The sequence below is a fragment of the Hoplias malabaricus genome, chromosome 15, assembly GCF_029633855.1.
Source record: "Hoplias malabaricus isolate fHopMal1 chromosome 15, fHopMal1.hap1, whole genome shotgun sequence".
Classification (NCBI taxonomy): domain Eukaryota; kingdom Metazoa; phylum Chordata; class Actinopteri; order Characiformes; family Erythrinidae; genus Hoplias; species Hoplias malabaricus.
In genome coordinates this window covers 15,381,254-15,408,837 of record NC_089814.1, presented here as the reverse complement: position 1 = coordinate 15,408,837, position 27,584 = coordinate 15,381,254, and the positions used below count along the sequence as shown (strand labels likewise).

The window sequence follows — 27,584 nt, the reverse complement described above, 5'->3', positions numbered from 1 at the left end:
CTGTTTATTTGACCAGTTGTTACAGATGTTTGTTTCTGTGTCTTTCGCACAGAAAAATGGATCTGCCTTTCCACTGTAGTAGATATAGGATTATGGTTTAAGATTTTGCATATGTTTCAGACAGGGGCTCCCAGAGAACTTCTCCTCTCAACAGCCCACCAAGAGCGCATCCACACATGACACCACAGCACACACCCCACTAAAGCAATACAGATGTATTTGTACACTGCAGTGATGATATGGACTCTTGTTGAAATGTGAAATCCGTGGCTTAAAAAAAAGAAAAAGAAAAAAAAAAAGGAATTACAGCTTGGAGAGTTTGAAATGATGGAAACAAATAAATCCCAACAAACATCTAAATGTAGTAAATGATTACTCGTTTCATCTCTAGCAGTACAGATTGTCAAAGTGACCCAGCCATACAGACACACACCCACTCCCACAAGGGTATCAGGAACACCACAATGAAGAGAAAGCCCTTGAGAAAAGTTGACAGCTTGTTCTGCTCCTTGGAGGAATTTAATACCACTAAAGCCCATGTTTGTTCGGTACAGAACTGGATGGTGGGAGAAATCATTTGGATTCTGCTAATAACAGGCAGGCTAATCTCAAATATAAAAAAACAAACGACAAAAACATCACACAAATGCGCTATTGCATTACTGTAATACATATCGTGCTACTGTTACTTGAAGAAGCACCTGGTGAGGTCACGCACAACTACATCACATACTGAAGAACGGAGGCCAAAAAAATCAAAATAAATAAAAATAAAAAAAAGTGTTTTTACAGCAAGTCTATGGAAATGTGAGTGAATGAGGTTTTGCGTGTGATAAACGATACAGCCTGAAAGGTTTGTCCTTCTGCATGAAAATGTTTCTGGTGCAGAAACGGTAAGAAGCTTAAGGCATGATGAATTGTTATGACGCTGAGGCCACAGTCTTGTGTCGGTCAGTCAGCGAAGGACCTGTTTAGCAGTCTGACAGAGCTCATACTCCGTCCATCAGAGGAGGACAAGGACACATACCAACACGCGCACAGAAACGATCTGAAGCCAGGCTATGCCCAGCTCCAGACGAGTCCATCATCAGTTATTTATCTCTGGAAAGTGAAGCAGATTTCCTAATGTTAGGAGTTCAAACGAGCTCCAGTGATCAACGACGGCACTGAACAGGTTTCATCAGCTCTGTTAGAACACAGCTTTAGCAGATGATGGAACAGCTCAATGTTTGTTTCTCAAGAGTCTGTGGAGACTATGAAAGGTTCTGCTCCTTATCTAAGAGTGACAAAGAGAGTGAAGAAATTAAAACAAAAAGTAAAAAATAAAAAACGGGTGCATACAATGCAGCTTGTTCAATATGTACCACATGATGTGCCAAAACGTCACAGGACTTTGAATCCACTTGCTGTAGTTTGCCACTGATTAACAAATGCAACAAATGCGCAACATGCACAATGGTTACCTCTCCCAGAAACGCTACACCTATTGTTTCAGTCTAAGGGCATGGAAGTCTTTCACAAAAAGACGAATTTTAATTGTTCCAACATTCAGGTGGGTTTCTCGTGTTTGAGAAAATGAAGGCAGCAATACTCAACTATTAGATCATGCACTTAGATGTACAATCTTCATAAAATGTTAGCGAACAACACCATTTTGGGTTTATTGTTTGGAATGACATAGAACAGAGGGTTTGTGCACTGCTTCCACAGTTGGTTCACTCATTGTCAAAGTACCTTTTACACTTTGAAAATATTTTACACATGAGATCACTGAATCATTTTATAGGTTATTTTTTTTTTAACCAATATTCACTTGTTTTATACTTCTTCAAAAGAAAATGTTTACGCTATACAATATTTGCACTAAAGCATATTCAGAGAAGCTGTAAAATCAGGATTCCACAAGATGGACGAGGAAAACGAACAAAAACAAACATTTACACAAAAATCTATATACGTATATACATGGCTACACCCTATATGAGTGAGATGCATTATCAAGTTCCCTGTTTGAAAACAAGGTGTACTTTGTTTATATACAGAGGCAGGCACTACCATTTTGTTTTGTATAGGTGTATTCAGGCATATGCAGAGCATCTGTAGTCATATAGTTTAAGTGTTCAAGGTAATTAACATGCATCAATACTTTAGACAGAGCACTGAGAACCAAAAAGTGTTCAGAATAATAAACCTGCTATTAATTAGCCAATTCCACAAGTGTCTGACTGTGCTTCTTTTAGATGATGACATGAAAGGCAAGATTAGCTACATGGCACAGAGTGAGAGAGAGAATGATTTTGGACAATCCTATTATTGTGCCTTCTGATTGAATTTAAAACATTCTGCTTATCTAGCTAAAAACCTGACTAAGAATCATCTAATCTAAACCTACGAGGCCCTACACATTCATTCACAGAGGAAGCTTGTAAAAAATAAAAAAAACGAGTCAAATGTAAAAGATGGGCTACTAAACTTAGAATCTGTGGATTGTTTTTAATATGCCTCAGTGCTAGAACCGCCAGTACTTCTGACTCTATACCGCCATTTAATTTCTCTAGTAAACTCTCCTCCTCAACAGAGAAGGAACCCTACAAATGACTGGAACGAGCACCTATAAACTCAGAGTTTCAACGTAAAACTGGTGGGACCAAGAAGGCAAAAGAAACAAGAAATGAAAGAAAAGATAGAAAGCATCATTCACTTTTCCTAATCTTTTAAAAGGCGGGAAAAGAGAAAGAACCCTGATCATCAACAAGAAGCCCAATGTCTCACAGTCTTCCAGTTGGAACCAAACCATGGCCCAAACTGCCATCTGGAACAATGTGGATGAGATGAAGCAAGAGGAGAAAATGAGAGAGAAAGAACAAGAATGAGAGAGAGAGAGATCGAGCTCTGGGGAGGCTCACAGTCACTCCTCTAGCCCTCCCGCAATAGTCTCGATGCAGGAACTGTCTGTGTCTGAGGCCAGCGTCTGCTCAGTGGACATCGAGGAAATGTCATTAATGGAGGACGACTGAGAGGCCGTAGCACTGCTGTTCACCACTCCATCTACTGCAGAGATCAGAGTAAACACACACACACACATATAAATACTAAAACCTAAACTTGAAGCAGAATTTGGCACTTGGGCTATCAGTGACTCACCTAAACACTCTTCCTTCAGAACGCCGTTCTTGTTTCTTTCCTCCCAGTCCATTACCTCTTTATAGATTAACTCTGGAGACAGAGACCAGAGATACCGTCTTGTTACAGGAGCTGACATTATCAATGATGCAGCATGTTAAAGTAATGGTTTGGTCAAAAAACTAATTTATACTGTTCTCATTTCCCCCCAATGTACTAAATTAGCAAAGACACAAGGCTAATGTAATGACGCAAGCTGATAGCCACAAGTTGACATTAGATTAATCGCACAAGCAAGACTCATAGTCTAAAAATCTGGTATGGTTTTAATGACCATTTGACTAAAGTGTAAAATTACCAACCACAACCTACAACAAAAATATATCTGCAGGGAACAAAGAGGTATATGTCAGAAAATATGTGAGGATCTCAACAAATAATGACTACATTTTTCAAAGCCTTGAATATTAGTTAAAACGTTTTCAGACTGAACACTAAATACATGTTTTCCATCCAGCAGTGATCCCTTCTTCTAAATGTTTTAAAGAGCAGGTGGTGTTTTTCAAACTTTTTCCCGCCTGTTGAACAGGTTTAACACTGTGCAGGGAAATCTTTACTTCTAAATGGAACTGACAAAATGACATTGGTCTACGTTCACATTACAAGCCTCAGTCTTCAATTCTGTTTTTTTTTTTTTGACAATTCACATTCATAAATGTAAGTGATCTGTATCTGTCTTTAATGTGAACGTATCTGTCTGAAACTGAACATATGCAAAGCATTGATACGTTTATGCACATCACCTCTACAAAAACACATTTTTTTGACAATACTCTTTGTATTAAAACTGCAAAAACTGATGTTTGTAGCTCATGTGTGCACTCGAGAGGACAGCAAACAGCTCATAGAATGTATATGATTAAGACAAGGAGAAAAAGGCCATCCAGCGTTTACTGCTGCATCAAGAGACTGGCTGAACCCCATGTCGTCATCAGCACTATGCACAGTGTAAAGTTTATAATAATGTTTTTATTCAGGTAGTGTTTTGTATGTGGAAATATAAATCCATTTGTATTACACTATAAATGTTAAACACATTGTTGATAATCTGGGTGTAGTAATTTTTGAAGTTTTATAAATCAGCGAAGTGCACTATGTATGGAGTACGGCACTATTTGGGACTCCCTTGAGCCTCTCCTCCTCTGTTGTTTTACTGCGGAGAAGGTGCTGCCTGAGCCAACAGCAATAAGCGAACACATATAAGTAAAAAAGACGCATGTAATCTGACAGTTCACATTCATGTTGCGTGCCCACAAAAGGTATACGTATCAGATCTAGGACCACATATAAAAGTGATTTAAATCTGATTTGACATGATATTAGATCCGAGTCATTTTATGGCCAATAAATAAATAAATAATCTGATTCTAATCAATTCAGCACAGTAATGTGAATGTGTCAGAAACACAAATGCATGTCTGTGCGATAAGAGATTACTAAACGACTCAAGATGGTCTGAGACTGAGGATATAGTAAATCAAAGCAACTTTTAGCACAAGTCACCATCAATACACAGTGCGGCTGACCGGAAGCTACGAGTTTCAATAAGCTGTTTGCTACATTAGACTCAGAGTACTCAGAGTCCACACATATTGGCTGATCTACATTTATAACATAAGGAAAACTGATATTGTTCTTTGGGTAAACCTTCCATTTAAAGCCCATTTTTTGTGGCCTTGAAAAATGACACCCAGAGCATTTTTCTACCTTTCCATTGTTCTATGCTGTGTTCCCTCTCCTCCAACTGCTTGTCTGGGATATGAGGTGGAGGCTGCAAATAAAAAAGAGCCATTACAAATCACAACCTCAACGGTCACTGTCTGCCTGGCGTAATAAAAAATGTCCTCTTGTTAACAGTGTCAAAGGGAGTAGACAATGTGACGTGAAAGGAAGGAGGTGACTTGACTGACCGCATCGGCCTCAGCTGGGTCATACCACACATGGATGTAGGGGTGGTTAAGGGCCTCCTGTACAGAGATGCGACACTCGGGATCAATCACTAGCATCTTTGACAACAGGTCCCGAGCTTGACTAGCTGCAAGAGAGCAAGGACAAGAATGTATAAAAACATTTTTCCCCTGTGTGCTGTTGCAGACGAAGCTTACAGGGGACACACCAAAGCAAAAAAGCGACAAATTTAAGAAACATGAGAATATTTGGGATACAAATGGATGGATGATCGGTTACACAGAGAAACTGGGGAGGAAAAAGAAAACAAGATGAAGAGGGGAGAAAGTGTGACAGATATAGAAATGGATCTTGACTGAGACCCAGAGAACAGAGGAGTGTGACAGAGCCTGTGAAAGGATTAGAAAGGGGAAAATGTCAGTCTCACTCTTGAGCCTGTCGTGCTCAGTCTCTGAAGGGAAAGCCCAGTCAGGGAAGAGCTCAGTAAAGCTGACTCCAGAGAACTGGGGCTTGTTCATCACATAGTTCCTCACGGTCTCCATCAAACGGTTCATGAACTCCAGAGAAGGAGTGCCCAGCACCTCAATAACTTTATTCCACTGGTCAATGTCTGGCAGAAGCCAAGTTAAAGTCATTTAATCAAAAAAATAATTGGTACAGGACAAAGACATATACTTTTCAGCATCAGGAAAAATGTTTAGGAGGGGGAAAAAAAAAAAAAAAAAAAAAAAAAATATATATATATATATATATATATATATATATATATATATATATATATATATATATATATATATATATATATATATATATATATATGAGTTATAGTTACATTATGTAGGAAGAAAAAAGGTGGACAAATAACAGATATTTTGAGGTACATTTTGACTGGAACTTCAAGACAAACAAAGTGCATTTATATAAGAATTTACAGTTTGGGGCTTGAAAGATTTCCATATTTTTGCATAAATATGACTTAATACATTTTCATAACAGATAAAGAGAACCCAATCAAATAAATGAGACATAAACATTGTACTTGTTAACCTGTTTGTTCAGGAAAATTATCCAATATTAAAGATCAGTGCAGCTGTGGCCTAATGGAGAGACAAACACGACACACTGAGGAAGAGAACGTGGCTGGTTTGAACCCCATGATCAGCAGGAAATTGCGGGGTGGGGAGTATGTGGGTGAGAGTTCACAATAAATTGAATCTGGAAGAAAATGTTCCTTGTACATTTCACAACGAAAACAAAAGCACGTTTATCTGGTTTAGTCTGAGAGTGTCAAAAGTATGACAGTATAGCGTGCCATTGCCAGGTTAGACGAAGCAAAACAACAACAATCATTAACTTATCAAATGTCATTGATTTTATTATGACCCTCAATTAATGAGATGTGCCATTATGATTGTTAATAAGTGTGTGGTATTGCCCCCCAAATTTTCTACTTTCTTTTGTATATTTCAAAGTGCTGGTTTTTAAGTATATGTTCGTAATTAAGCATTATGCATTGTTTAAAAAAAGTATAAGTAGCTCTAGGATTAGCAGTGAATTGGAAGGTAAATTTAAGACCAGGTGTGGAAGCACAATCATGTGTAAGCTGGCATCTTTTCATTTTTAAAAAACAGGGACCATAAGCACACCAGCCATTCAACCAAAGAAATGTAAAAGATGAAAAAAAATGAATGTTTAGAATGACCATGTCATTACCTTTATTCAACTGAAAAGTTGTGGACCAGAAGTGTGCAGGTCATGTGAGAAAACATAGCCAAACTGTACTATTTGAAGGAGATGTGCATGGCTGATCAACAATTGCCAGTAACATTTAATGATGAACTAGGACGGTCACACCAAAATACTGCCAGCAAAGAGTAACCAGCTTCTGCTACTCACAGATCTTTAATATGAAATCATATGAATCTATAAAAATATGACTATATTATATTTCTGTCCAATTTCCATAACTGTCTTCTCTATATCTATATCTTTAGGACTTCTTGTTTTTATTGTTATATTGTTTTACATAAAGTTAAAAAAGGCTGAGAGAGAAATAAATACAGCAAGAACAAAATTAAACGACCTAAGCTATCATATACAATTACATTTTTCATGTGTAAGCTGAGCATAAGAGTAGGTCAGGAGTGCTTATTACTGTTTAATAGCTTGGGGATTCCAACCTTCAGGGGAAACAAACAAATTAAGCAAGGAAACTCCTAATTACAGGGAACCAACACATGCTTTTTTCCCCCATTCACCTGCAACTACTGACAGAATTTCAACTGATAGAAATCTCCCTTTTATTTATAATACTGAATGAAAAACTAGACACGTTAGTAAGTGTGTTTATTTTGAGCTGAAGCGTAGGCTGGATTGTGCTACAGATGTGAGCTTGTAGTTGACTGTTAACCAGATGTTTGTACATGAAAACAAGCCGACATTTACAAACAGAACATGCTTTAGTGACTGTGAAAGAAACCTAGTATAAACAGGGCAACAAAGCAAAGAAGGCTCATGTAAAGCAGCTGTTCCATGATCAGGTTTTTTAAAGTCAGTTCTGGCACAAAGGAAAGGAAATGACAAAAAGAATATTGTCTGTATACGTCCTGTCCACGACCAACATGAAAACGTCTGAACAGAGACAACAAAAGAATTCTAAACCGAGGATTGTATTGTAATTTAGCATTTTATCAGCCGCTATAAAGTACTTTAAAACAGCAAATATGTTACTATTCTAACATAATGCGTAGTCCAGTGATATACTGAATAAAAAGAAAAGATACTAATCTGTTCAAAACAATATATCTCCAGTATGGTAACTTTTCATTCATTCAATCACATTCTAGAACAGCTTCATCCTGTTCGGTGTTGCAATGCAGGAACTCACTTGGGACAAGGTACGAGTCCATCACAGGGTACCGCACACACACACTTTTTGTGGACACTTTTGATTAGCAAAGCTACCTATCGGCAGGTGTTTTGCTTTCGGGGGAACATTAAGGTAAAATTATTTTGGGCCAAATATAGTCTTCCACTTTATCATGAAATTTTCAATGAAAAGCAACTGGTCTTTGCATGTGTGTGTGTGTACACACGTCTGTTTACTTCACACACTACAAACAAACGTAAAAGGCATTGCTAAACCTTATTTAACACCTCTACAACGTTCAGTGCAAAATCTTAGGAAACCCTGTTTAAGTAGGTTACTGAGCCATAAAATATTCAGCACTGCTAGAAAAAAGGCAAAGTAGTCTAGACAGTCTCAAAGAACAACTGCTTCCCAGGGGAGCCAAAGACTCACAAACGCATCCTGCTGCCATCTGTGTGCACACGCACGTGCAGCTCAGTATTTCAGCAGCTAATCAAAGGAAGTTGCCAACATGATTTAAACAAATTTCTGTGGGAAAGGAAGTGCATCCTGACACCTTTGGCCTATAAAAAAAAATGTGCAAAAAATTTATTTTTTAACAGGGACAACAGCCACATAAAATGCAAATATGAGGCTCTGAGAAATTGAAGAATTTCAAGTCATTTGAAAGGATACGATCAGTGCCTTGGAATATAACACTGCCTTTCACCATTTCTCCCATAATGCAGCCCACTGACCAGATATCCACTGCAAAGACAAACACAGAGAGAACAGACACATGTTCAGGCTCTTCAAAAGCAACACTTCAGCAAACTACTACAAGAGAGACAAAAGCATTTACCGTTTTCCTTGTATTTCATTCCTAAGATGACCTCTGGTGCCCTGTAATATCTGGTCACTACATATGGGGTCATCATGAAGTTGGTACAGGCGGTCCTGGCCAGTCCAAAGTCAAGAATCTTTAAAGTGCAGTCTGATTTTACCACTATGTTGCTGGGCTTCAAGTCCTGAATGGCAAAAAGAAAAAACATTACATTTCAGTTTTCTCCATACTGTTTCACTTTAACTAATGCCTGCCTTCCTATGAACAACTGACACAAATAATATATCTGGAAAACATCTTTTAACCCCTTAAGGCAGATACAGTTACTACAGCTGTACTTAATCTTTTCTGTAAATAATATGACTTCTCAAAAGATTTGTTCCCATTTCATTTGTAAAGAACATATTCTCAGACATTTATATTTCTAGAGGCTAAGAGCTAAAAGAATGTTTTTATTGTAGTATCATAATATGTTTTGTCATTGGCAAACATAAAAAATGCTATATTTTTAAGATTTATTTGTGGATATGTAACCTAATATTGGGCTTCTGTTTATCTGTAATTCAATCAGTCAGTAGCAACTTAACACACACAACCATGAATGCTATAATAGAAACACAACTAACTGGTATTCTTGCTGGCAACAAGCTATGGGGGAAAAAAGGATATTCTTTATCAAATAAATTATTTAAATTAGTTTTTAATCACAATATCAATCAGTACTGTATCAGCAATATACAATATATAAAATATATCAGCAATATATATATATATATATATATATATATATATATATATATATATATATATAGCTTACTACCAGTAAGTGGTTAAATGCTGCTCCTTAATACATTTACAGGCATCCGCTCTTAAAGCCAGGAGAAGGAGACAAAAAGCAGCCCATTACCCTGTGGATGATCCCAGCAGAGTGCAGATGTCTGATTCCACACAGAATCTGATAGAGCAGGTAGGACATTCTCTCATGGTCCAGGTCCATGTGGATCACTTGACACAGGCTGGCATCCATTAACTCCATCACCAGATACCTGGTATGATCAAATAAAGTCAGTCAGACTAATTGCATTCAGTTAACTTCAAGACCTTGTTTCTGCCATGTGTGAAATTAACTGCTGCTTAAATTTCATGAAGTGAAATGCCATTTTAAACCATCAAGTCCATATTGAGGATAGAAAAGGCCAATTTATGTTTACTTGGAAAATACACTAACCATGGCTAGTTCAATAGCTTCATGCTAGTATTATGCTAGTATTAGGATATAAGTAAAATTCAAGAAAATTGTTCAAAAGTTGCATTACATCCTAACAAAAGAAACAACACATACCAATGGGGTTGGAGAAGTTCTATATAAATTCTATGCCTTAAATAGTGCAGTGTATATTTTCAGTCACTTTTTTTAACCTAGTTCTGTTGCATCAAAAATGTTGACCCATCGTTTCATATACAGCTGAATAATTAATTTTGAGAATCAGATCACCCCTAGTAAATATGTTTTACTTTAGGCTTAAAGTGCGTCCATATATTCACTTCTGCAAGCACTTCACGGACCACTATTATTTTATGGACGTTCAATCATAAAGCCAGGCATCTATCAATACTCATGGAGAATGCATTATAGCCTCAGCAAGACTATGAATATTTATAGCCCCACCTGGGCTCTGACAAAACTACTTTTTGAAGCAGTTAAAAAAAAAAAACGGCATACAAAAGGAATGGTAAGGTAAAAAAAAACCTCAAGGCTTACAAATCCTGAAACTCCTCCAAGGACTTCTGAGGTGTGAAGACATTCAGTAAATGAATAATCTGTCAGAGAGGGGACAAACCAACAAGATTCAGATGGTGCAGTTGGCTGAGCTAATTACTTTGATGAGTACAAGGAGAAAATGAGTGAGTGTGTGGTGGTGGTGGTGAAGACGTACATTCTTGTGATTGACGCATTTGAGCAGCACCAGTTCTCTGTAGGCCCTCTTGGCATGCGTCTGGTTTTGAAAAGGCCGGCTGAGCTTTTTTACAGCTACTGGGATGCCCAGTACAGTGTCCAGAGCAGAGCTTGTGACAACAAGGAGGGAAGAGGAGACACTGATATTATTCCCATTATCATTGTGTACACTGGTGTTCAAAAGTTCGGAATCATTTTTTTCCTATTAATCAAACACTCATGTTTGGCATTTCCTACAATCACCTTTCTTATAGGCGTCTGTCTTAAAAACACTTTACAGGAAGCTTTTTAACCATCTTTTGGAATATTTTAGTTTTTGCAGAGATGCATTTTAGTTTAAATTTTGAACAAATCTGAAATGTATTAATGATGTTAAACTACTGTGTAAATTGTACAGGTGTCATATTAGAATGATTCTGCAATAATTCTGACATTATATTAATGACAACTAAGACTCCTAACTTGGGACAATAACATAATTCTGCATCAGAACAAAATGTGCTCTACTCTGAATGAATAAAGTCCCATTTTGCCAAATGAGATGAGAGAGTAGTCACCAGTTTGAATAAGCAAAGCTGGGGGAGGTGACATGACAGCAGTGTTATAGTGCCCACTCACCAGACAATGCCTTGGGCCCCAGAGCCGATGGCACGGAGCTGCTGGTACCGCCGCAGCACTGTGAAGGTGGAGTCACCCACCTGCACACTGTAAAAATGCCCCTCCGCTTCAGTCATGGCTCTGCCCAAGGAGTAATTCTGGACAAATCAGACCTGAGAGAGGAGTCAAGAAAAGAGAGATGGGGGGGGGGTGTTAAAGCTAAACCTGAAGCACTTACTGTGTGTGACACAGCAAACCGTGTACTGTACATTGCTTTCTGCAGTAGTTTACAATATATATGTTACTCCATATCAGAGATGTCACAAGAACCAATACTTCAGTCTCAAGTTGATACCAAAATTCTGAAAACGATATGGTTCTTGTTTCCTGTGGTACCGGAGATACCGAAGGCTTCACAGATCTCCCAGACCACACAAGGTCACCATAATAAGTCTACATACAAATAAGCAGAGAAAGCTAAAACAAAATCAACATGAGGATTGTTGTTAGCAGCAGAAGCAACAGGTCCATTGCGACTGGTTAAGAAAAAAAGAAAAAGTATTTCACAAAATGTTTAGCATTTGAATCGGACAAGCAAACAAAACTGCTGTGTCATAAAGCCTGAAGAGCCCAGAAGTGACTCACACACAAAAACACAGCATACCCGTGCTTACCTTAGGCCATTCCCTTCAAAACGAGCCTAAACTTGAGTCTCTCCATCAAACTTTCGGTTCGTTAGTAATCCTCATGTTTGTGTAATGAGTACTGGCAAAGGTTTACAAAAAGTCCAAGAAATTTAAAAAAATCATTCAAATATGATCCCCATGTAGCCTGGGCTCTCAGCATTCCAATGACATGTCAATCAAGTATGTAGACCAATTAGGGTCCAAGTTATGGCAAACAGACGCATACTTTCGTACAGAGCATTCGGTTTCAGCGCCTAATGGAAAGCGCGAGAGACGACTCAAACAGTTTTATTTGGCAGCCACAAACTCAACAAACAATAATCAAGACAATAAATATGTTTTCAAAGCTTAGATTTCTTCATTAGCTGCTTTTCTCCCACTGAGACCATTTAAATACAGGAGGGGTCTGAAGGAGGTTGCCTCACACTACAGCCAATCAGGGTGAAGCTCCCACACGGTATCCAACACGGTATTTAAAGGGGTAGAACACTGGGTTAGAAACGAGTAAACAAAACAAACGAAATTTTTTTTTAATCTAAATTGCACCTTTTTTCCCCACTGGAAAAAGACTTTATAAATCAAAGCATTTATGGTTTCTTTTATTTATTTATTTTTTATCATGGTATCGAAATTGGTATCGATTTTATTTTAGTGGTATTGGTATCGACTTATAAAATGTCTGGTATCTTAACATCCCTACTCCATATAAAACTAGTCACTGAGTTATGAATATGAGATACTACAAAGCTATGATGTATCTAAAGGTTGGTTTGTTTGAATGGGTAACACCTTTGCCCTCCACACAGCAGACTGGGTTTTGATTCTCAGATTAGGCAGAAACACCAAATACCATACTCAAAGATGCCTTGTATTCATAGCTTTCTCATGTTTGCTAAAAGAGGTGTTACATCACTACTAGACACGTTTCAACCAAGTAACTTGATTGGAATAGACTTATTTCATGTGTACAGATATAGAGTATAATAAAACTCTATTTACATTATGTATCACTGCTTTAAAGTAGTGTTTTGTTTTCCATAAGCAATCTCACACAAGAGAGAGTTTTATAAAGGAGCTCTGCAGCATCTGCAGTTACCCCAGTCTTTTGTCTGGTTTAAACAATTTTAGAGAGAAATATACATTTTATAACGTATCAGGCCTTAGTAACATAGATCTACACAAAGCAGCAAACTAGTGAGCAGGAAAATGTTTGTGTTGCATTGTAACAGTCCAGTACCAGTTCAGTAGTTTGATAATGCTTGATCATTTCCCTTTTATTACATTGTTGGCAATAAGAATAGTACGCCTTATGGGTCTGTATAGAGTAGAAATTCATGTTTCTCATATTGCAAACTAGTTCCTTCATTTAGAAAAGCAGTACAGGAGAGTCATACAGACAGAAAGACAGAGAGATAATGCTAGTCATTACTCTCACTCTCCAGGTGTACTGCCTCAGTGCTGTGTGTAGGAGATGACTGTGCTAGTGACTCATACAGGGAGAAGAACAAACACAGGGCATCGGTGACATCAAAAGGAAGTGTACCGCAAATGTCAGTTAGAAGCTAATATTACGAGCCAATTACGGTACAGAGACAAAATGCAATTTTTAAAGTCAATGTGAACTGGAAATCATAACGACTTTCCTTTTCGGTGCAAAGAAATAATTCAGAGTGATTCACTATGAGGTAACTGATAATGAGTGGGAGTGGTGGTGGGAACTATTTGGCATGACATTTCACTGTCCTGGTAAAATACACAACTGGTATTCATTAAATTGTGCCTGTAATTAAACGTTATTTACACAAACAGCGATTTCTGTTCTCAAACACTGCCACCTCAGTGAGCTAAAAAAAATTACAAGTGTGTCCCTAACACATGCAGTAAAATGCCACAAAACGGACAGTTTGCTATATAATGTGGTAGCTAAATACTGGAACATTACTTTAAGCAAGTCCCACAATTTATCACTGCCCACAAAACAAAAAAAAAACTTCCTAATGATCCTGACTGTCGGAAACAGACACACACAGCACAGTGATGTGATTCCACCAGGCCCTTCCCTCTCTTCCTGGAGTTTATGTAATAGTAAAGACCAGATTAGACTCAGCATGAGGCCCCTCCATCTCTCTTTCTCAAACTGTCTTGTCTTTTCCTCTCAAACTCTCTCTCCTCATCTAACTTCAGATGCTCTCTTCCTTTTCTTCTTCCTCAATACCCTCTTTCATGCCCCTTTTCAGAACTATTCCCATCTTATTGCAACATCACTTTATAAAAGCCTTTAGCACAAGAGACAGCTACAACTTTCGGCGGAGCCTTCTCAACTTGCTGTCTTTGAGGCTGTGTTAACGTTTCTTCTTCTACTCCTCACTGTCATCATCTCCCAGTCTGTCACAGGGCGTTAAATCTTCTGCTTTTCTTTCCTTTCTCTACTCTCCACCAACATAAAATGGGGGAGCAGAGAATGTCATCCCACCAGGCAACAAACCTTGTTTTTCATGTAGCGATGCTGTTTGATTTCAGCATGTTTTGTGAAGTTCAGAGCTTGCACATCAACAGTCGTCAAGAGTTTGGCTTAATTCCACCGAGACGAAATTCCCATCCTCTGCCAATTCTGCATCTGTTCATCTCTTTTGCTTTCTAAACTGTTTCAAAGACAGTCCTCTGGTGGTTTTACTTCGACAGTGAAATGTAGGCTAACGCAATGCTACATAGAAGCTGCCACACAGAAACCACCAAGTGATGAATGTGATCCAGTTGAAAGATCATAGTTATATAGGTAAAGTGAATGTGTCGAAGACAAATGCCATTAGCATTTCCGCATTCAACAAGCCTTTTCACCATAAGCTGGGCTTTGCTAAGGTTAGCTGCTGCTCTCTCCTTAAAGCCATGTGATCTGGAGATGGATGAACATAATCAGGTTAAAGAGAGCTCCATAATCCAATATCTTAATGGAGCTTGTTCTGCTTACAGTCTCCCCACAGTGGCATCACTTTTACAGTAGGAAATTAAGCAATAGAGCCCAGAGTATGGATCAATAAGAAAAACTATAACTGATGATCATTTCTTGTGGTATCATGTTGCTTATGACTAATAAGGCAAAGCAAAATGGAAATATGGGAAATATATAATCCACTGACAACTGGTTGGTCTTAATACCTCCATTTGAATTAAATATTCACTATTACAGATATAACTATTCACAGATATTTTAAAAGTGATGATGTAATGATTGCACTTAGGAAGACAAGAATGCTATGGTGACTTTAATGTGGTAAAAAAAAATCTCAATTTGGATCTAGGCCTGTCCCTATAATATTTGTTCCCTAATGACCGATAACATACTTGAAATAAAGTTAATTCTGCTGTCCTTTATTTATGTGTATTTGCTTCTCTCTATCACTCTCAAATTAAATTACAGCGATCATGCATTTCCTGGAAGTCCTTGACATAAAAAACGCAGCATGCGGTTCCGTTAGTTGCCTGCTCATTCAAGGTCATGGAGTAGGCACTGCACAGCCAGGAGAGAAATAGGTTCAGAGTCTACCCAGAATCACTGGGCAGGGCGGGAACACACCCTGGACTGGGCGACCACACACTCACACCTATGGACACTAAGTAGCGAAACAACTTACAAATGTGTGTTTTTGGACTATGGGTGGAAACCGGAGTGTGTGGAGGGAACCCACAGGGACACTGGGGGAAGTTTCTTCACAGACTGTCACACTGAGCAGGGCTTGAATCCACAAATCCAGGTCCCTGGGGCTGTGTGACAGAGACACTACCTGTAGGGCCACCATGTCGCCTTACTCCTTTACCAATGCTAACGTGTTCAACTCTAAGCCAGTCGGCTAGTTTCTACAGTAAAAGAACACAACAGAATACTCTTACATACATAAACATGGTATGATTGCCACATTCACATTATTTTAAAACATTTCCAAGAGTATTCCAAAGTATTCAGAACACATAACTTACATGAGTAATCTAACAAATTAAGTTACAAATTATAAGGCATGTATTTTGTATTCTGTAGTGGAACAGGATACACTTGAAAAGTAACCCTCCCAACACTGTCAGCCTCTATTCAACATTCCCATAATACAACTCTGTACAGCATTTAGTCTTAGCTGCCATTTGGATAAGCATTAAGAGTCAAGAGAGTAATAAAGATGTTTTGGGAGAGTAATAAAGGCCTAAATATTATGATGATGATAATGAGGATTGGTGAATCAATAGCACAAAATGTAAAAATTAAATTAATTCAGGCACTAATCACATTTCCTAGATGTTCTACTTCTATCTTGTGTTTGCATAACTGTAGCTTAGATACTGTAAATTTTCAGTCAGGGCTATGTACACTAAATTAGTGCCACGTTATCTGCACACAGACACACACGAAAAATGATCCTGGCACATATCCACACAGAGACAGACACAAGGACAGAAACACACACACACACACACAAAGCCTGTTTTTGACTCTGTGTATTTCTTGGCCACTCTTATCTTTTAAAGCTGGAAGAAAATCCTTGGGCAAAATTCTGCCATAAAACAGCTCTCTCTCTCACACACACACACACACCGTTATATTTCCAGTGCTAAATCACAGAAGAAAAAAGGCCCAGACTTGCACACTTCAGAAACAGGGTCCCCTCCCCTTGACTTTATCTCCAAATTCTCCATGCCCATATTTCTTTTTCTGTCTAGAAGCAGAGGACATGGCCATTCTTATTTTTTTTATTGCAGCCTTGCCTGTTATAGCTCAGCTACAGCTTGATAAGTGAAGCAATTCATATTCAGCCAGGGTGACTGGCTGGAGCTACAAATGTGTGACACCAAAGAAGCCAGAATCTGCAGATAGCTTTGATGCATGATAGTTCTGACATCTAAATTTGAACAAACACACACACACACACACACACACACAAAAAGGATATTACACCATGCCCGCAATAAGAGGCAGAAGTAGCAGTCGATGTGAAGAGGACCATGCTATGCCCTCAGGTCTGGCGAACTAGAAAGGCCACACAGACTTTCAGCCAGGGCACCTCGTCCCTTTAGCCCCTGGTTATCACATTTACGTCTATTTTAAAAGTTATAATTAAATTCAATACTATCTTCTACATTTCAAAATTATGATCAATAATGAAACATGATTCCCGATGGCAAACCCATCCAAAATCTGAGCTGCCAAAATACAGCCTGCGGACACATGACACACCTAAAACTAAATAAAATGACATAATTTGTACCATGAATCTGTCTTAGTGACAGGAAAAATGACGATGGAAAAATCATTCATTCATTGATTCATTGTCTGAAACTGCTTATCCAATTCAGGGTCGCGGAGGATTCGAAGCCTACCGGGAATCACTGGGCGCAAGGCAGGAACACACCCTGAAAGGCGGCACCAGTCCTTTGCAGAGTGACACACAATCACACCTACGGACACATATGAGTCGCCAATTCACCTACCAACGTGTGGTTTTAGACTGTGGAAGGAAACCGGAGGATCCGGCGGAAACCTATGTAGACATGGGGAGAACACACCAAACTCCTTACAGACAGGTCATCTAAGGCAAGGCTCCAACCCACAAACCCAGGACCCATCTGTCCACAATTTACATACTTGGGTGGAATACTAACTAATCAAATTGTAATACTAATGGTAATCACTTCCTATATGGACAAAGCTTTATTTCTCAGGACAACAAGACTGATCTAGGATCAGATCAGGCCTTAAAGATAACACTGAACAGAATGAATATATATGTGGTACTGGTGGGGGAAAACGTTTCATGACTCACTCCTCCAAAGCACCCTCAAGTGGCTCAATAATATGTAGATCTGGTGACTGTGCAGGCCATGGGAGATGTTCAACTTCACTTTCATGTTCATCAAACCAATCTGTCACCAGTCTTGCTGTGTGTATTGGTGCATTGTCATCCTGATACACGGCACTGCCTTCAGGACACAATGTTTGAACCATTGGATGCACATGGTCCTCCAGAATGGTTCGGAAGTCCTTGGCAGTGACGCGCCCATCTAGCACAAGTATTGGGCCAAGAGAATGCCATGATATGGTAGCCCAAACCATCAATGGTCCACCCCCATGCTTCACTCTGGGCATGCAACAGTCTGGTGGTACGCTTCTTTGGGGCTTCTCCACACCGTAACTCTCCCAGATGTGGGGAAAACAGTAAAGGTGGACTCAGAGAACAATTCATGTTTCACATTGTACACAGCCCAAGGTTTGCGCTCCTTGCACCATTGAAACAGATGTTTGGCATTGGCATGAGTGACCAAAGGTTTGGCTATAGCAGCCCGGCCGTGTATATTGACCCTGTGGAGCTCCCGATGGACAGTTCTGGTGGAAACAGGAGAGTTGAGGGGCACATTTAATTCTGCCGTGATTTGGGCAGCCGTGGTTTTATGTTTTTTGGATACAACCCGGGTCAGCACCCGAACATCCCTTTCAGACAGCTTCCTCTTGCGTCCACAGTTAATCCTGTTGGATGTGTTTCGTCCTTCTTTGTGGTATGCTGACATTACCCTGGTAACCGTGGCTCTTGATACATCACAAAGACTTGCACCAACAATTTGTCCTCTTTTGAACTCTGGCATGTCACCTATAATGTTGTGTGCATTGCAATATTTTGAGCAAAACTCTGCTCTTACCCTCTGCTAATTGAACCTTCAAAATCTGCTCTTACTGGTGCAATGTGCAATTAATGAAGATTGGCCACGAGGCTGGTCCAATTTAGCCATGAAACCTCCCACACTAAAATGACAGTTTCATTGTCCAACCCCTGTATATACGCTATACATACACACACAGATACACACAAATGCATATGTATGTTGTTGGGTCCAGGTAATCTGTCACTAATTTGTTCATACTGAAAGAAGCTTAAACGATGGTTCAGGAAGTACATTCTAGAAGGTATCTCTTCATTCTAAGTGACACTGAACATCAGCATAAGCTGGCCCTGCTAGGGCTGCCAGCACTTTGCCTGTACATGTAGGATTAGATTGTATTCCTAAGAACAATAGCTGAGTCCAGTCCAAAGTCTTATATTCTTTATCAGCTACATCAACACCACATAGAGGTGGGCAATTGTGTATTATTTTATCATGAGAGCTTTAAAAAAAAATTATTTCTGAATGAATAATATATATATATATATATATAAAAAACACTAATTTTTAAATAAATAATAATACTACGAAAAACACCCACCATACCCAAGATTTTAATGGCAGTTTTGTAATATGGCACTACTAATGCACTGTGTTTCTGTGTGAAAATACTGGCATGTGTTATATATCAGGAAAATGTCTAAGTATGATGATATGACATACTTGTTATTGTCCATCTCTAATTCCACAGAACCTATTTGCTTCGCTCTTCTTTTAGCAGCTCATTTATACAAATCATACATGTTTACAATTAGGAAACATGGACAGAAACTCTTTTCCAGTGTGTCGGAGGATTTTAATCAGGCACTACATAGAGGCTTGGCTCAAGGGCAAAAACAAAAAGATTGGACTTGCATTCTATGGAAGACACCTTGCAAGAGCAAATGTAAAATTTCTGAGTGAAAGATGAGACTTTCAGGTCATTCTCGCTGGCAAGTGACAAACTGATGCATCTGTTATTTGAAGCATATTAGGGCTGGACAATAATTCAGTATCACTATATATTGTTTCAATAACAGCAATATAACATTTTAAACACATTTTCAAATTATTTTAGTTAAATAATCTGTCACTGACTGAAGTGCATATTTGAAGGTGATGTCATATTCCTTGTTTTTTCTCTTGGCAGTTTTTCTGTGGCTTTTATATTGTTCATATCGATATCAGAATTATATCGGATTGACCGAAATTAAGAAACATATCGTGATATAAATTTTGACCATATTGTCCAACCCTAGGGCAGATCAAGAGAAATATTCAGGTAATTTTAACTTTTATCGTTTGTGTTCTAGAATACGGCAAAATAACTTGGACAGTGGAGGATGACATCGAGCAATAACACAAGGACTAAAGAATACAAAAGTATACACTGAGAAATCACCTATGCCAATGAATCATTCGTGATATCAGTATAATTTTTTTAAAATTATTTTTAAAAATCCATACTGTGATCATTTTGACATCATGTAATGATGTAATTCAATTTGCATAATATGGCATACATTCATAACATGAGCCTTATAGGCACAGCAACAAGTACGGTCTCCACAGTGGAAGATTTCAAAAAGGGGAGTGACTACAATCATGTGTAGGTAGTTTGGTTACAAAATATTTGAAGTACAACAAACCACAATAATATTGAAGATATTCAGTAACAACAAAAGAGGGAAGCAAAACCAATCTGTTTCACCACCATAAGCAGAAGCACCCAACTGAATACAAAGAAAGTCAAACATGCCATGAGAGCTGTACTGCCAATGTGAGATCTGACCTAAGCAGAGACTACACTGACTCAGCATAAAATCTATTTTGTATTTGATTTTTCATTTACTGTGAAGGTTTAAGGGTATGTTTGTATAAATGTACTGTTTATATATATGAACTACACTTTTGTTTTGTGATAGATCTGTTACACTATTTTATACAAAATCCGAATCTTGGTAAAATACGATTGTTTACAAAATGACCAAATGTTTACAGATTTTTTTTTTTAGGGAAGCACCGATCCGACTTTTTCAGTTGTGTTACCGATACATAGGCTTTGTGTATCCATCGATACCCAATACAGCTCCGATACCATTCTTGAATTAATAAACCATATACCTCACCTTGTGAAAGACACTTAAGGCATAATAATTGACTTAAACATTACTAAAAATTATAATAAATTAACACTGCCAAAGTCCTGAACAGTTGTGCAGGACCTTCGCAGAGCAGTGTCAAACTTCTTAATATATATTAAAATTTATTTTAAATATTTAGTGTAAACAGAAATCCAAAATAAAATTGCCTTCAGATGACCCCAAAATCTAAGGGGGTCAGATCGGGAGACCTTGGGGGCCATTCAACTGGCCCATGACGACCAATCCACTTTCCAGGAAACTGTTCATCTAGGAATGCTTGGACCCGACACCCATAATGTGGTGGTGCACCATCTTGCTGGAAAAACTCAGGGAACGTGCCAGCTTCAGTGAATAAAGAGGAAAACACATCATCATGTAGCAATTTCGCACATCCAGTGGCCTTGAGGTTTCCATTGATGAAGAATGGCCCCACTATCTTTGTACCCCATATACCACAGAAATACAAAATAAAATCTAGCAACTGAACCTGAGAATAAACAAAGACCTTGGTCAAATACAATCAGTAATCAAACATTGTAAGCATGCAAACAATAAATAATAATATTTAATTTATAAAGCGCTTTTCAAAAACCCAAAGTGCTTATGATAATAATACACAGTACAGAGAACATCAAAAGACATAATACAAAGAGTACAAAACAATATACAAAAATAAAATAAAACAAAAGTGAATAGCGCCCAGTGTGCAGCACCAAGCCACAGGTTTTAAATGTGTCCCAAGATTGACTGTTATTGTAAATTGTAGCAGTTTGACCATGCCACTAGATATCAACGGATCACTGGGTCGACACAGCTTCAGAGTCTCTAGGTCCATAGCTGCAGACAGCGAATATACAGGATATGCTCGCCAGTGTCACCAGGAGCAGTGGCAGAAAACCATCCCACAGCCAAGCACCAGCACCTGGACGGGCTCCTCAGCCAAATCAGCAGCAGCTAGCTCTGGTGTTATCAAACTGGTATCCACAAAGCAGCGGCAAAACGTGACAAACTCCCTCAGTTAACATCAGCCACAGCCAACAACAGTGAGAGCAGAACATGAACCTCAGACAATGACAGCAGGTTTCTCTAATCTACAGTCCCAGCCAAGAGAAATGGCAAACACAGACAGGAAGTTGCAGAAGAGTAGTGATGGACTCTTGTGGTCAGCAGGCCAGCCGTTAGCATCCGAAATAGCAAACAGCTAACCCCCAGGCAGCAATGGAGAAAACAGGTCGCCACACAGACAGACAGCCATAAATTAAATACAACAACTGAACAACGAACAAAACACAAGTGAGACACTGGCAGAAGCAGCAGTCACCAGACTGACACCAGCATGCTCTGATCTGGCTTTGACATCAGACAAAGACTTTTAGGGCAATTCAAAATGTCTGTCTCATGGATTGGAATAGGTCAACCCCTGGTGAGCCTTGGTTCCTCCCAAGGTTTCTTCCTCAGCTAAGGGAGTTTTTCCTTGCCACTGTTGCCCTTGGCTTGCTCAACTGGGGACTTTTACATCTTTTATATTCTTTACATTTTTATATTTCATGTCAAAACTCAGTCTTAGCAGAACTCTGTGAAGCTGCTTTGTGACAACATCAGTTGTAAAAAGCGCTATACAAATAAATTTGATTTGATTTGGCTATTTATCCGATACCCGATCCAGCTCAATTTGTTAACATCGGGACCGATATACGATCCTAATATCGGATCGGTGCATCCCTACTTTTTTATTCTACTGATTGTCTGAAACTGTTATTTAAACATTTAACATTTATTTTACAGCAGTAGTATGACCTTGAATTGAATCAAATCAGTTTTTCTGGGTTTTGTCCTAAACCCAATGTCACTACCACTAAAGCTAAACTGAAATATTGTGATACAGTTTAAAGGCCATATACACTAAAACCACTATGATTACAGTTATGTCAAACTATAGAGGACCCACAGAAGAACCATTTTCTAAATGGTGCTATATATGACCATTTATATCTCATTCTCCATCAATCTGAAAAACCTACTCACAGTGAAAAGAAACCCTAAACAAATTTTCACTGTTATAGAAACATTCTCTTTACCAAAGAACACTCGTAGAACCATCATTTTTAAGTGTGAAGACCAGGGTTCCCCAATAGGTGGCCGGTGGGCCTAATGTGGCCTGCAAGAGATAAACCTTTGGCCCAAGCAACCAGCCACAGTCACATTGGCTTTGTGTCCTCGAATTTGTGCACGTGAAATTCATAATTTTTCGCAGCTACTGCTAGAATACCAGTTTTCTTCAGATGTGAAACTGCAGACAAAAGGGGTTTACAGCGCTGATTGCTGGCCTCACACTCAGCCACACCCATTTCATCAGGTTAAAGCTGTTTCTCAATATGAGATCTTATATGTTCGTACGTTCTCATGTTCTTGGGAAACGTAAAAAATGGCAGCCCAGTTCTGTTTAAAAGTCCACATCTAGCCAAGTACAATTACAATACCCGAAATTAAAGAGTATTCTGAACCAGCTTAAGTGAAATGCAGTGTGAACGGGGCTTAATGCTACTGGTCTCAAAAAGAAAAAAGCAAACCAATCAATGAGTATGCCCCAAATTCAGGTCTCTTGTTTCAACCCACCTGTCACTTCTCTCATTACATTGTGATTAAAATCAAATAACAGTAGTTAGTTGATCCTACCCATTTACATAGACTTAATAATAATCATCGTAATAATAATATAATTACCGCAATAAAAACCCTTGTCCCTTACTGTATAAAACAGTATGAGAATGACACACTGGCCCTTGCCTTTGTGACATTGGTTGGATGTGGCCCTTGAGGAAAAGTAACTGTGGATCCCTGTTGTAGACTGTAGCCTCAGAAGGACAAGCCTTCATAAGACCTTTTGGGTACCCAACAGTTATCTCTAACAAGGTTTTGATGTTACTAGTAAGACTGTCTCTCCCAGCTGAGGTGTGTGAAACTTAAATTAAAACAAACAAAAATATTTTGGTGTAAACTTTATTTTTCTCATCCAGTCTGGACACTTGGGTTTCCCCCAAATTTGATGCATCTTTTCCTCTGTGATGTACCTGTTCAGTGAATAGATTAGCAACATTCTCAAAAACATAATTTGCACATGGAGTATCCTTCACACTGCATTTTTCATTTGTCAAGTCACTGAATGATGATCCACTGTGAAGGATCCTTCATATGGAGCCTTTTCAGTAAGATTAGGAAGATGGTCCTGAAGTGGCTATCGTATGCTCCTAGGCTTTAGAGTAAATGGATAACTAGCGGAACACTAAACTACTCAACTCTTTAGCTTTAACACTAGGCAAATTTGGAACCTGGAAACAGATACTTTTTTTCCTTTAGTACCTCCTTTAGTACTCATGGATCAAAGCAAACTGAGTAAAGACTAAACTGTGATATGTAAACCTTGCTGAGTGCTGACTGGTCAGAGAGACATTTCAATCACAACAAACTGCAGAAACCCAGGACACACTAGCCATTTATGATATCGCTGAGCTACATGAGCAATCAAATTTGCTTTTATCCAACTCACGCTGTCAGCTGTTAACATTACGCTGTGAAGTGTTGAAGCGGTCAAATGTTCCTTAGATTGGTGTCTGAGGACATAAACTATTAAGAGGCTGACGGTGCAAAAAGGAATGAAATCAACCATACTGATCTGTTTGAACTGAAGCTGTGTTGAACCCCAAAACCAACAACAACAAAAAGATTGGTTAACGCTATCGCCACCATCGTTGTTGTTTCCAAAGCCTACTGTTCCCATTAGAGACGTGTTTTGCAACATCACAAGCTAGATTTTGGGGGTGCTATGGTTGTAGAAAACAAACCAGGTAGTATGTACTAAAAAGTGAGCAGAGCAGAGTCGTATCAAGTAGGTACTATTCTGTGGAAAAGCACCATAACACTTGGTACAAAAGTGGCATGAAGAGAGTGTAATCAGGGGCAAGAACTCTGACTCACAAATCTGCATATTTATCCCTTTTAGACCCAATAAAGTCTGGTTCTTTGAACTGGTTCTCTCAAGGATATGCACCAGTTTTCAGGGGAGAATAAGGTTGTATTTCTTTCCAGAGCTTCTGCCTGTTTTAACCAGAACAGCACCAGAGCCATAGATAAATGGATAGAGTCATGGTCTATCTACTGTTTACAGGGTGTTCAGATCATAGTAAAAGCCTTGAGTTGCACAGACCACAGCTTCCTCTTTTTATTTACTTTTGAATTTCTTTTCTGTTTTTGAATCACAAAATTACAGTTCTCTCTTAAGGAAGCAACCTGTTGGGGTCTGGTACCATTTATGTTAGTGGAAATCTGACCAATAACCCAAAAAATATATGCGCAAACCAGAACTGAACTGATTCCAGTAGTATGCCATTAGTTCCATAATGTCAAACCTTAGTGGTGCTGCGGAGGTGGAACTGACTACAATAAAAATGGCTTCGCTGTTTGAACAATGATGTTACATTTTAAGCAAGATCTATTAATACACAACATAATTAAGCTGTTAAGGACAAAGGATATATTTGCTTTTTAATGCAGTACATAATGTGACAGGGCTAACAGCGCAGCCCCCATTCCACAGTGTAGTACAGAGTGTAACATACACTGCACTGTGTAGGTTTTAATGACAGTTTTTAAATGTGCCACTACTAGTATATTGGCATTGTATGATAAAATATCGTGATACATGATATTTAAAATGTGTCTATGTATCGTGATATAATGTTTTCACGTTATCAATCACCCTCTGTCTGTAGGCATGGTCTACATAAGACTGTTAGCCCGGTTCTCCACACGCTAGAGTCGTTTAAAAAATACAGAACTAACTTAGTGATATAGTTTCCTCGTACTGACGTTAGTTAGCTGTTGTTTTATACGGTGTTGTTGTTGGTGGTAGTAGTAGTTGTGGCCTTTCGCCTCAGCGGCGGCTCTAGCTCCAGGCCAAATGCTCCACTTTGCAGATGTGTCCCCCGCTAACAGCGGATCAACAGCGCTCAGCAAGCCGCCGAAAGTCGACACAAACTCTTGCTAAACTAAACCAATACACCGCGGAGGAGGACCACGGGCGGTGTGAACGCGCATGAGGCCGAGAGAAGGCCGATAAACGGCCGAATGAGCCGTGTTAGTGTACTGTTAGCCGGTAAACGGTCATTAGCTCCATGTTCACTCACCTCCTTGCTCTCTCTCCGGTTGTCTCCCATAAACCGAATACGCGGAGCTCACCCAGCCCGGCTCAAGAACCTCGCCGCCCCGCCCCGCAGTCTCTCTGCCTTCCGTGGCTCCTTCACATTCAATCGGCCGCTCCCAGGATCGAGTTCAGGGACAGAATGGCCGTTCTCTACACTGTTTTTGGGCGAAATCCACGTCTCTGCCCGTGTGTCAGCGACATGACTGACTACAGGGCGGCGGTGTATGAGTGAGTGAGTGAGAGAGAGAGAGAGAGAGAGAGAGAGAGAGAGAGAGAGAGAGAGAGAGAGAGAGAGGAGCGAGGGAATGACGTAATGTTGTAGCCGTCAGGTCGGCTGTAACTTTAGTTCTTTTGTGAGAAAAATAAAACGTTGAAGTAAGAGGAGAGAGATTAGTCTCAAAATACAAATGCGTATGTATTAATCCACAAATTAAACACAAGTTTGTTTCACTGTTCACAAATGGGTACAAATGAATACATCCCAATGTGTCCCACGGTCTGCAGTTTGTACAAATACAGTTACATTCATAAACACATCCATCCATTATCTGTAATCCTTATCCAGTTCAGGGTCGCGGTGGGTCCAGAGCCTACCTGGAATCACTGGGCGCAAGGCGGGAACACACCCTGCAGGGGGCGCCAGTCCTTCACAGGGCAACACAGACACATGATTTTGGTTTTCATCTTAATTTTATGTCAAAATAAATTTATATTTTTAAAAATTACATTGTAAATATTTGTAAAGTCGAAGTCTCGAATTTAAAATGTATTTGTAAATTGTTGAATTTGTATTTGTGGATCAAGGCACTCATGTTTTTCGTTAAGTTTATTTCTTCATTTCCTCTCGCGGGTTTTTGGATCCAAATACAAATACAGCCTCATCCACAAATGTGGCCAGCAGGCAAACATGCCATCGCTAGGTGGCACTGTTGTCTTAGGACGTGTGGGGCATTTGCGCAACATTTAATGTGGAAGTTCAAACAAAAAGCCGCTGAATTCAGCTTCATGACACAGACAGTTTTGAGGGTGGCCTAATTTAACGATGTTGAAGTCCAGCGGAACGTCCCTTATTGTCAAATAAAATACTTTAAAACCATCCCGTATTTGAACACTAAAATCGTGCTGCGTACTGGACTGATACCGGACGTGTTGTGTTTCATATTTTTGAGACTGGCTTGTTAAGATGGGTGATTTGTTTCAGACAGATGCTCTCCGAAGGGCAGTTAGCCCACAGCTCCGCAACAGAATATGCGCTTCTCATTGGTCATCACATTTATTTAGCCAATCCGTGGCCAGAATTAGCTGTCTAGCGTTTACTACGGCAACCAATCGAATCACAGTCCCGCCTACAGGGGGGTTGTTTTGCTGCGGCCCTCAGAGCAAAAGCACTGGGGAAAACATCAATGCCACTTAGAGGTGGCTTGTTCGCCTGCCCACATTCGTAGATTAGGCTGCATTTGCATTTGGATCGCGTGAAATGTGACAGGAAAGTCTCAAAATCCAAAAACCTGCGAGAGGAAATGAACAAATAAACATCAC

The 27,584-nt window shown here is 39.2% G+C and overlaps 1 protein-coding gene across 1 annotated transcript; it reads right to left on the bottom strand.

Annotated features, from left to right (window-relative positions):
• Positions 1-5: 5 nt before the first annotated feature.
• mapk9 (mitogen-activated protein kinase 9) lies at positions 6-26,272 on the bottom strand. Its single transcript, XM_066646735.1, has 12 exons — positions 26,029-26,272; positions 11,359-11,510; positions 10,721-10,850; positions 10,546-10,604; positions 9,691-9,829; positions 8,802-8,967; positions 8,636-8,707; positions 5,519-5,701; positions 5,094-5,218; positions 4,891-4,954; positions 3,145-3,216; positions 6-3,051 (listed from the first exon to the last, which is right to left on the bottom strand). Exons 2-12 carry the CDS (start codon positions 11,472-11,474, stop codon positions 2,909-2,911), a joined length of 1,269 nt encoding a protein of 422 aa, XP_066502832.1. The 5' UTR covers positions 11,475-11,510; positions 26,029-26,272; the 3' UTR covers positions 6-2,908.
• Positions 26,273-27,584: the final 1,312 nt, after the last annotated feature.

Bases quoted from the DNA above. Each gene is read 5' to 3' on its own strand.
- mapk9 (XM_066646735.1), bottom strand. From the start codon at position 11,474: ATGACTGAAGCGGAGGGGCATTTTTACAGTGTGCAGGTGGGTGACTCC. The intron at 10,605-10,720 runs GTACGTCTTCAC...CCTCTCTGACAG, and splicing joins AATGCGTCAATCACAAGAAT to ATTATTCATTTACTGAATGT. The intron at 5,219-5,518 runs GTGAGACTGACA...GCTCTCTTGCAG, and splicing joins TGAGCACGACAGGCTCAAGA to CTAGTCAAGCTCGGGACCTG.